The sequence below is a fragment of the Bos javanicus genome, chromosome 5, assembly GCF_032452875.1.
Source record: "Bos javanicus breed banteng chromosome 5, ARS-OSU_banteng_1.0, whole genome shotgun sequence".
Taxonomy (NCBI): domain Eukaryota; kingdom Metazoa; phylum Chordata; class Mammalia; order Artiodactyla; family Bovidae; genus Bos; species Bos javanicus.
Genome location: NC_083872.1, coordinates 5,435,857 through 5,447,831, shown reverse-complemented (window position 1 = coordinate 5,447,831; position 11,975 = coordinate 5,435,857). Strand labels below are relative to the sequence as shown.

At 39.0% G+C, this 11,975-nt stretch overlaps 1 protein-coding gene across 1 annotated transcript in view; it reads right to left on the bottom strand.

The window, feature by feature from the left end:
* Positions 1-3,023: 3,023 nt before the first annotated feature.
* Positions 3,024-11,975, bottom strand: part of GLIPR1L2 (GLIPR1 like 2) — a 45,878-nt gene continuing 36,926 nt past the window's right edge. Inside the window, exons 5-6 of the mRNA XM_061415546.1 lie at positions 4,640-4,666; positions 3,024-4,557 (exon numbers count right to left, since the gene is read on the bottom strand). Of these exons, the coding sequence (XP_061271530.1) occupies positions 4,115-4,557; positions 4,640-4,666 (470 nt within the window). The 3' untranslated portion in view covers positions 3,024-4,114. The remainder of the gene's footprint in view (positions 4,558-4,639; positions 4,667-11,975) is intronic.

The window sequence follows — 11,975 nt, the reverse complement described above, 5'->3', positions numbered from 1 at the left end:
AGTACTTGGATGCAATCTCAAAAACGACAGAATGATCTATGTTCATTTCCAAGGCAAAGCATTCAATATCGCAGTAATCCAAGTCTATGCCCTGACCAATAATGCTGAAGAAGCTGAAGTTGAATGGTTCTATGAAGAACTTCAAGACCCTCTAGAACTAACACCCCCCAAAAGATGTCCTTTTCATCCTAGGGGACTGGAATGAAAAAGTAGGAAGTCAAGAGATATCTGGAGTAAAGGCAAGTTTGGCCTTGGAGTATAGAATAAAGCAGGGTAAAGGCTAACAGTTTTGCCCAGAGAATGCACTGGTCATAGCAAACACCCTCTTCCAACAATACAAGAGAGGACTGTACACATGGACATCACCAGATGGTCAACACCGAAATCAGATTGATTATATTCTTTGCAGCCAAAGATGGAGAAGCTCTATAAAGTCAGCAAAAACAAGACCAGGAGCTGACTGTGGCTCAGATCATGAACTCCTTATTGTCAAATTCAGACATAAATTGAAGAAAGTAAGGAAAACCACTAGACCATTCAGGTATGACCTAAATCAAATCCCTTATGACTATACAGTGGAAATGAGAAATAGATTTAAGGGACTAGATCTGATAGACAGAGTGCCTGATGAACTATGGACAGAGGTTCGTGACATTGTACAGGAAACAGGGAACAAGACTATTCCCATGGAAAAGAAATGCAAAAAAGAAAAATGGCTGTCTGAGGAGGCTTTACAAATATCTGAGAAAAGAAGTGAAAGGCAAAGGAGAAAAACAAAGATATACCCATTTGAATGCAGAGATCCAAAGAACAGCAAGGAGAGAGAAGAAAGCCTTCCTCGGCCATCAATGCAAAGAAATAGAGGAAAACAACAGAATGGGAAAGACTAGAGATTTCGTCAAGAAAATTAGAGATACCAAGGGAGAATTTCATGCAAAGATGGGCTCAATAAAGGACAGAAATGGTATCGACCTAACAGAAGCAGAAGAAATTAAGAGGTGGCAAGATACCAGAAGACTATACAAAAAGGATCTTCATGACCCAGATAACCACGATGGTGTGATCACTCATCTAGAGCCAGACATCCTGGAATGCAAAGTCAAGTGGGCCTTAGGAAGCATCACTATGAACAAAGCTAGTGGAGGTGATGGAATTCCAGCTATTTCAAATCCTAAAAGATGATGCTGTGAAAGTGCTGCACTCAATATACCAGCAAATTTGGAAAACTCCACAGTGGCCACAGGACTAGAAAAGATTAGTTTTCATTCCAATCCTAAAAAATTGCAATGCCAAAGAATGTTCAAATTACTGCAGAATTGCACTCGTCCCATACACCAGCAAAGTAATGCTCAAAATTGTCCAAGCTACGCTTCGAAAGTATGTGAACTGTGAACTTCCAAATGTTCAAGCTGGATTTAGAAAAGGCAGAGGAACTAGAGATCAAATTGCCAACATCTGTTGGATCATCGAAAAAGCAAGAAAGTTCCCCTAAAAATGCCTACTTCTGCTTTATTGTCTATGCCAAAGCCTTTGACTGTGTGGATCACAACAAACTGTGGAAAATTCTTCAAGATAGGAATACCAGACCACCTAACTTGCCTCCTGAGAAATCTGTACGCAGGTCAAGAAGCAACAGTTATAACTGGACATGGAACAACAGACTGGTTCCAAATTGGGAAAGGAGTTCGTCAAGGTTGTATATTGCCATCTTGCTTATTTAACTTATATACAGAGGACATCATCTGAAATGCCGGGCTGGATGAAGCATCAGCTGGAATCAAGACTGCTGGGAGAAATATCAATAACCTCAGATATGCAGATGACAACACCCTTATAGCAGAAAAGCAAAGAGGAAGTAAAGAGCCTCTTGATGAAAGTGAAAGAGGAGACTGAAAAAGTTGGCTTAAAACTCAACATTCAAAAAGCTAAGATCATGGCATCTGGTCCCATCGCTTCATGGCAAATAGATGGGGAAACAATGGAAACTGTGACAGTCTTTATTTTTTGGGCTCCAAAATCACTGCAGATGGTGACTATAGCCATGAAACTAAACCATGCTTGCTCCTTGGAAGAAAAGCTATGACCAACCTAGACAGCATATTAAAAAGCAGAGACATTATTTTGCCAACAAAGGTCCGTCTAGTCAAAGCTATGGTTTTTCCAGTAGTCATGTATGGATGTCAGAGTTGGACTATGAAGAAAGCTGGGCGCGAAAGAATCGATGCTTTTGAACTGAGGTGTTGGAGACTATTGAGAGTTCCTTGGACTGCAAGGAGATCCAATCAGTCAATCCCAAAGGAAGCCATTCCTGAATATTCATTGGAAGGACTAATGCTGAAGCTCCAATATTTTGGCCAGCTGATGGGAAGAACTGACTCATTGGAAAAGATCCTGTTGCTGGGAAAGATTGAAGGTGGGAGGAGAAGGGAATGACAGAGGATGAGATAGTTGGGTGGCATCATTGACTTGATGGACATGAGTTTAAGTAAGCTCTGGGATTTGGTGTAGAACAGCGCAGCTGGTGTGCTGTAGTCCATGGGGTTTCAAATAGTTGGACCCGACTGAGTGACTAAACTGAACTGAACTGAAAATCACTGTGGAGAACCAATTCTTTTTCCTACCTTAGGCTTTTTCTCAGGAGGCTGGGTAGAAAAGATGCTGACTTAATGGAAATTATATATACATATATATATATATATATATATAAAACTATATATAAACATATATATACATAATTGTATATTAACTAGTATATATTATAATATATATAAATTATGTATATAATGCTGAATTCTTATATAACAAAAAAAAGCAAATGAAACGAATAAGCAAAAAAGCAGAAACTATTAAATATAAACTATCAAATACAACAAGCAAATTCATTGCTTTTTTGTATAATTCTCAAGTCCCATTTAAGAACAGGTTTTTAATATAACGGGCTTCCCTTGTGACTCAGCTGGTAAAGAATCCTCCTGCAATGTGGGATATCTGGGTTTGATTCCTGGGTTGGGAAAATCCCCTGGAGAAGGGAAAGGGTACCCACTCCAGTATCCTGGCCTGGAGAATTACATGGACTGTATAGTCTGTGGGGTCACAAAGAGTCGGAAACAACTGAGCGACTTTCACTTTCACTTTTAATATAATACAGTTAATAAATAAAAAGTTTACACCATTTGATGTATTTTGCTTATGTTTGGTATTTTTACTCAGTTCATTTATTAGTACTACAAGTGGTAAGTAATTAATTTATATTACTAACTTATGAACTTTTACTATATATAATAAGTAGATAACTATTATAAAAATTTTATTTTATTTTTAACACAAATTTGGAAGCAGGCAGATTGCTTTGATACAACTAATTAAACTTTTGACATTTATTAGCCCTTGGTGTCAACAAATTATATAGTCTAGTAAAGAATTACACTAAAGCTTTTGAAATACTGAGCATGAAGTAGAAATAAAAAATTTGTCTGCTAATAGCATGTACAAATACCACTTACACCATTCTAAACACATGTACTACAAAGATAAATAATGATATTAGAAGTCTTGATAACACATGGAAAGTATCGCCACCATCACCACCACGAGTAACAATTATGATAGAAGTGATAAAAACAACACAATAAAAAGTTATCAAATGGTTGTCCTGAACTTGGAATGGTCCTAAGCACATTACATGTATAATCTTATTTAATACTTGAGAAATTTTTTAACCCATTTAAAAATATTTAAAATACAGAGATAGAAACATATTTAGAAAGTAGAAATTTCATCTTTTATCAGAATAATACAGTGAAAGCTTAAGATTAATTAGACTGGTCAAATCTTTTTTAGTATTTTCTGTCATCACGTCTTTATTTGTTCTTCGTGTGCAAGAACTTGGTTTATAGTGCTTATTACAAAATACATGTTTTTTTGTTTGTTTTTCAAATTTAAATTTTTTCAATAAATATGGGAAAGAGAAGGGGATAAAAGGTATTACAGTAGTGATTTGTGCATATTATTTTTTGTTAAAGCTCAGTGGGTTTTTTTCCCAGTGTTTTTTATTTCATTTTTTAATTTTTGTCTTTTTTTATATTACAATTTTATCCTATGACAGTGGTAAGTCTTATCCCTCCTCTTTTCCCTCCTCCTCCTCTTCCTCTTCTGCCTCCTCCTCTCCCCCCTCCTCCTCCCCCTCCTCTCCCTCCTCCTCCTCCCCCTCCTCTCCCTCCTCCTCCTCCTCTCCCTCCTCCTCCTCTTCCTCTTCTCCCCCCTCCTCCTCTTTCTCCTCTTCTCCCTCCTCTTCCTCCTCCTCCTCCTCCTCTTCTTTCTCTTCTTCCTCCTCCACCTGCTTCTCTTTCTTTCCCTTCTCTTTTGCTGGCCCAGTTTCCACAGGGGTAAAAACCATCTCTTCTTCCACTAATATATTTGGAAAATAAGACTGTATTATCAAGACAATTGTGGCACTCAGTGAAAAACACATCATTCTTAGAAATAAAATCAATAAGCACAGTGGATTACACACAATTGGCCGGGGTACTTCCCATCTTGGATACCAATATCGGTAATCTGTAAATAAAGAAGTAATTGAAAGCTGGATTTCACATGAAGTAGTTGAATCGTTCAAGAAATAAAGGACAACAATACATACATATGGCTTGGTCACGATCTGCATTGCCTAGAAAGAAAAAGAAAGTTCATAAAGAATTACATAAAATTTCTTATTTTTCTAGAATATAAGATATTTTCCCCAACAATAATAATGTTATTCTTCTAGTTTTCAGGTACCATACCCTCATCTTTGATGTCCCCCCTTCAACCAGTAGCCAATTGTAAGGTACAACATATTTCTTTCAGTAGATTCTCCTGGTCTGCTAGAGAAAGCATGGAAGTATAGGAAGAAGAGGTATGGATTCCAGTACTTATTCAGTTTCTTAATCATCCTGTCAGCTTATATAAAGCACTTCACTTCTTCTTTCCAAAGACTGTTCCAGCTTCAACATTCTAGAATTCCGTAACATCCTTTTTAAAAAATGAAGTACAGTTAATTTAATATTGTGTTATCTTATTTTTAATCTTTCTTGTCCCCACACCCCCCAATATCATTCAAAATTAGTCCTCTGAATCTATTCATTTTCCTCATTTAATTCTTATTTTCAGAAGCTTTTGGTTGCTCTTCATCTCACAGATGGCAAGGTTAACTGCAGAGCCTGGTACTCCTTGTTTTTGCTATCTAGCCCAGTGCTATCACAATATGTTTCAGGAAATAAATTTCTTTTCCTTTGCTCATTTGGGCAGAGAAGTTCAAACAATCACTCCCAGATTCCACTAGGAAGGAGACTGGAAGGACAAATGCAGTTTTACCCATAGATACCTTATGGCAGAAAGTGAAGAGGAACTAAAAAGCCTCTTGATGAAAGTGAAAGTGGAGTGAAAAAGTTGGCTTAAAGCTCAACATTCAGAAAACGAAGATCATGGCATCCGGTCCCATCACTTCATGGGAAATAGATGGGGAAATAGTAGAAACAGTGTCAGACTTTATTTTTGGGGGCTCCAAAATCACTGCAGATGGAGACTGCAGCCATGAAATTAAAAGACGCTTACTCCTTGGAAGGAAAGTTATGACCAACCTAGATAGCATATTCAAAAGCAGAGACATTACTTTGCCAACTAAGGTCCGTCTAGTCAAGGCTATGCTTTTTCCTGTGGTCATGTATGGATGTGAGAGTTGGACTGTGAAGAAGGCTGAGAGCCAAAGAATTGATGCTTTTGAACTGTGGTGTTGGAGAAGACTCTTGAGAGTCCCTTGGACTGCAAGGAGATCCAACCAGTCCATTCTGAAGGAGATCAGCCCTGGGATTTCTTTGGAAGGAATGATGCTAAAGCTGAAACTCCAGTACTTTGGCCACCTCATGCGAAGAGTTGACTCATTGGAAAAGTCTCTGATGCTGGGAGGGATTGGGGGCAGGAGGAGAAGGGGACCACAGAGGATGAGATGGCTGGATGGCATCACTGACTCGATGGACGTGGGTCTGAGTGAACTCAGGGAGGCCTGGCGTGCTGCGATTCATGGGGTCGCAAAGAGTTGGACATGACTGAGCGACTGAACTGAACTGAACCTTAATGTCAACCAGGGCTTTGTCTTGCAATGATGCAAATCTTAGAGGAAAATTTAGAAATCACTCCTCAGGCACCTTGGAGATGAACTGAAGTTATCTGTTGGATTTCTGAAGCTATGCTAGCCTTCTGTGTTTGGTATTATTTATTACTTCATATTTTATGAACTAATTTCTATTTTAGAAAATCTTTTACTGGGACTTCCCTCGTAGTCCAGTGGTTAAGACTCCGCACTTTACTGAAGGTTCAGTCCCTGGTAGGGCAGCATGTAAGATCTCACATGCTACACAGTGTGGCCAAAATACAAAAAAACCCTTTTTACAGTACAGTCTGTATGTATTTTCTCTATTTCCTTTTGTGTGAAAGTGAAAGTCAAAGCCGCTCAGTCGTGTTCAACTCTTTGTGACCCCATATAGTCCATGGAATTCTCCAGGCCAGAATACTGGAGTGGGTAGCCTTTCCCTTTCCCAGGGGATCTTTCCAACCCAAGGATCAAACCCAGGTCTCCTGCATTGCAGACAGATTCTTTACCAGCTGAGCCACAAAGGATGCCCAATAATACTGGAGTGGGTAGCCTATCCCTTCTCCATGGGATCTTCCCGACCCAGGAATTGAACCGGGTTTCCTGCATTGCAGGTGGATTCTTTACTAACTGAGCTATGAGGGAAGCCCTTTGGTGTATGTGTATTTATTGCTTATTTTGAGCAATGATGCAATTAGTACATTTCTTTGTATCTTTAGTTCTCATCACTAATTTTCATTGATTACATTCTTCTTTTACTTTTGTACTTGATTTAAATACATTAAATTTACTAACATTGCTATTGTTTGATTTATCATCTGTAAATAATATGTTTTGACCCCTGGCTATAAAAGATGATGAAATTAAGCACATTTTTTCTACCTCTCTCTTCTCTTGCCAAGTTTTATGAATTAAATTATTTGTATATCACCAGATTTTATTACCCATACAGTTTGTTTTATCATTATAACCTTCAGGTTTGTTTTAATCTTTGTCTATCAATTAAGATTCAGTGCTTGAGGATAGTTCTTTCAGCGCAGTGTTTTGCTTTACCATTTATCTTTTTTGGTGAAAGTCATTCTCTAGTAGTTTATTGAAGTGCTTATGAGAACTATATGCCACAAGTTACTGCATATTCCCACAGTATGTCTATTTGCTTATATATGAAAGTTTGGGCTCTATACAAATTCCTGGTTGACACTTGTACTAAGGACAATGTAGGCATCACTCCACTGACCCTTAGGTTTTACTGTTATTGTAGAAAAGTTTGAGGCTGGTCTGGATGTTTCTCCTCTCTGCAGGATTGTCAGTTGCCAGTATGGCATTACTATCACATAAGTATATCAGTCGTGTCTGACTCTTTGCAATCCATGGACTGCAGCCCACCAGGCTTCTCTGTCCATGGCATTTTCCCAGCAGGAATACTGGAGTGGGTTGCCATTTCCTCCTCCAGGGCATCTTCCTGACCGCATCTCCTGCACTGCTGGCAGATTCTTTGCTGCTAAGCCACTGGGAAAGCTCCAAAGCTTTAGGTTTGAGTTTGCCAAAGACAAGACTGCTAGTGAAATTTGGACTATTTGAAAGAAGGAGAGACCATTATTCTTCAGAAGTGGCTGCTGGCCAGAGACCTGAATGGATTTGAGATTCAGTTACCTCTTCGGTAGAATGGGAAAGTTTTGCTTTGCTGCTGAACACTGAGACAGTTTGTGGGAACTTTCTCAAAGATTCTTGAGAATTGCAGCAGTTTTCTGGTGAGCTTTTGAGAATCACCTACTTTGGTGTCCCAGGCTAAGAGGTCTTCAGAGTCTGCTTCCCTGACATTTTAGCTATTTTCCTCTGCTTTTTCGTGGCACCTTCTCTTATTTTCACTACCTGAGAGTTTACAGCATATTTCTCATTCTGAACACTGTATTTTCAGAATACTTAGAGTGGCTATTTTTTCTCTTTTCTTCAAAAAAGAGTTTGACTGTTAAACTCTTTAATAAATGATTTTACATTTTTGCTTAGATGCTTAAAGGATTCTTTTTTTCTTCTTACTTACTAGGCAATGTCCAGATGGTGACTACCTTCTGTCACTTTTTCTGGCACGTAGTATATACCTTTTTTCTTTACAAGGGTTTTATTTTATTTTATTTAAAATTGAAGTATAAGTGACATAAATCATTTGTTACAACACACAACATAATGATTTGACATTTGTATATTTTGTGACATGATCACCACAATAAGTCCAGTTTACATTCATTAGTATACATAGTTACACAATTTTTTCCTTAAGAACTTTTAATATATACTTTCTGAACAACTTTCAAATATGTAATACAGTATTATAAACTATAGTCACCATGATGTTCATTATTACATAATAAGTGGAGATGGAATTTCGTACTTTTGACCCCCTTCATCCATTTCATTCACTTACCTCTGGCAACCATTAATCTATTCATAGCTGCAAGCTTTTTTTTTTGTTTGTTTGTTTTTAATTCCACATACAAGTGAGCTCATATGGTATTTGTCTTTCTCGGACTTAAATCACTTTATGTAATGCTCTCAGAGTCCATTCATATTGTCACAAGTGGCAAGATTTCCTTCTTTTTCATGGATAAATAATACTGCATTGTGCATATATATCACATTTTCTTTATCCATTTATCCACTAATGGACACTGAGGTTGTTTCCATATCTTGACTAGTATAAATAATGCTGCAATAAACATGGCAGTGTATGTATCTTTTCAAATTAGTGTTTTCATTTTCTTTGGATAAATACCTACAAGTGGAATTGCTGGATCATATGAGAGTCCCTTGGACTGCAAGGAGATCCAACCGGTCCATTCTAAAGGAGATCAGTCCTGGGTGTTCTTTGGAAGGAATGATGCTAAAGCTGAAACTCCAGTACTTTGGCCACCTCATGCGAAGAGTTGACTCATTGGAAAAGACTCTGATGCTGGGAGGGATTGGGGGTAGGAGGAGAAGGGGACGACAGAGGATGAGATGGCTGGATGGCATCACCGACTCAATAGAGGGAGTTGGTGATGGACAGGGAGGCCTGGCGTGCTGCAGTTCATGGGGTTGCAAAGAGTTGGACACGACTGAGAGACTGAACTGAACTGAACTGATGGTAGTTGTAGGGCTTCCCGGGTGGTGCAGTGGTAAAGAATCTGCCTGCCAATACAGGACATGCATGAGATGCAGGTTCAATTCCTGGGTTAGGAAAAGCCTCTGGAGTAGGAAATGGTAACCTACTCTACTATTCTGGCCTAGAAAATTCCACAGGCAGGGGAGAGTGACAGGCTATAGTCCACGGGGCCACAAAGAGTCAGACATGACTGAGTGTGCATGTGTACACACACACACACACATTAGTTGTATTTTTAATTTTGGAGGAACTTCCATATTATTTTCCATAGTGGCTATCTCAATTTACATTCTATAGTATGCACATTCAAGAATTTCTATTTCTGAAGTTTTTAGTTATTTCTTTAAATATCTATATATCTATCTATTCTCAGTTTTTAAATAAATCTGGATTTTGATTTATTTAGATATCTATGTATCTATCTATCCCCAGTTTTTAAACAAATCTGGATTTTGATTTATTTGGTGCTTCGTTGTGGCTGGATTAGGTTATGCATCTTTGGTAGGAATACCACACAGGTGATGGATGACATGCTCTCCTCATTGAATTCTCTTAGGTGGTGGAGGGTTTTGTTTTTGATACTTCCTGTTGCTGGTGATATTCACTTTGACCATTGTGTTAGGTTGTGTCTGCCAGGCTCCTCCATCGTGAAGTTAGTCTTTACCCCTAATGAAGTACTTCTATGAGGAGTTACTTCTGAACTATGCAAATAAACTGTTTCTCATACAACTTTTAGTCACTTATTAATTTATATCAGTATGAATTATAGTATCCTGTTTTATCCAGTGAGTTATAATTGACTACTATTATCCTTATTTTGGTGCTCAAATTGTCCCAGTTTGACCAGTAAAAGCCCTTTAAGATGGCTTCTGTGTCCTTTATGTTACATGTCTCCACCATTCTTTGAGCACTTCCTTGCTTTCAGGTAGAAAAAGATGTTTGGGGTTTATTTAATGTTTCTCCTGCCCCAGCCCTGGAATTTGACCTTTCTCCAGAGAGTCCTGGCTCCCTTTAGTGTGGACTGGAATTTAGAAACCAAGGTCTGAGTACTATTGTGCTCATTGCATCACTCAGTCATGTCTGACTCTTTGCAACCCCATAGACTGTAGCCCACCAGGCTCTTCTGTCCATGGAATTCTTCAGGCAAGAATACTGAAGTGGGTTGCCATGCCCTTCTCCAGGGGATCTTCCTCACCCAGGGATCAAACTTGCATCTCTTACATCTCCTGCATTGGCAGGCAAGTTCCTTACCACTAGCGCCACCTTGGAAGCCCCCGTTGCTTTAGGGCTGAGAGGACACTGTTCCAAGGCTGTCTCAGAGCTAGGGAATAAATGTATGTTGATACATACATATATAAATATTTATGTCTATGTTTATTTATATTTATTGAAACTCTTAAGTTCCAGTAACTCTAAATCATCCAAATCATCACCAAAAGATTTGGGCTTGTTTTCCTCCTTTACATATTCATATGCCATCCTCTGACAGTGAGAAAATTTGCTCCATTATCCTTAATCTATTTGCTTATTTGATCTATCCTCCAATTGCTTCTGGGCTTCCCTGGTAGCTCAGATGGTAAAGAATCCGATTGCAATGTGGGAGATCTGGGTTTGACTCGGGGTTGGGAAGATCCCCTGGAGAAGGGAAGGGCTAGCCACTCCAGTATTCTGGCCTGGAGAATTTCATGGACAGAGGATTCTGGCAGGCTACAGTCCATATGGGGTCGCAAAGAGTTAGACACGACTGAGAGACTTTCACTTTCACTTTCTTTTTTTTTTTTTTCACTTTCACTTTCCAAAATGCTTCTAATCTCCCATCACTGCTTCTACTCCCTCTTCTTGCTTGGACTCTGATACTCCACATTGGGGTGGTAGAGTTGCCAGATTCAGCAAATAAAAATATAGGATGCCTAGTTATATTCAAATTTCAGAAAACAACAGACATATTTTAGTATAAGAATAGCCTATGTAATATTTGGGATATATTTATACTAAAAATACTTTTATTTTTTTGAAATTCAAATTTAACTGGATGCCTAGCATTTCAAAATTTTTTAATTGAAGTGCAGTTGATTTTAAATGTTGTGCCAATCTCTGTGGTACAGCAAAGTGTCTCAGTTAAACACATATATAAATTATTTTTTACATTATTTTCCATTATGGTTTATCACAGGATATTCAATACAGTTTCCTGTGCTATACATTGGGACCTTGTTGTTTATCTATTTTAAATGTATAGCTTCCATCTACCAACCTCAAACACTCAGTCCATCTCTCTCCCTCCTCCTCTGGATGCCCAGCATTTAATCTGGCAATGGGCAGGCTGATCCTCTACTTGGATCCTTCTCCCACCCTGCTCAGACTCTGAAAGTTAGCTTTGGGCTTCTCCAACATATGGATTCCTTTCTTACACCACTAGGGCTCTGACCCCTCCCATGCCAAGCCACCTCCCCCAACATTAAAAGCTTCCTCACCTAGTTTGGACTCTGATACCTAGTGTGAGGAGATTGCCCTCAAATGCGGAGGCCCCCTTAGCTGCTTCCTTTTTAACACCTCTCTTCAGGTCAGCCCTAGATGTGAATCTTCTCCCCATTCTGCCTGGGCTCCCACACAGGTCCAGCCCAGACCTCCAGGGATGCCTTCCTCACCTGGTCAGACTCTGACACACTGCCAGGCATCTCCCTCCCACCCCGGGTGGATCTGTCCCCA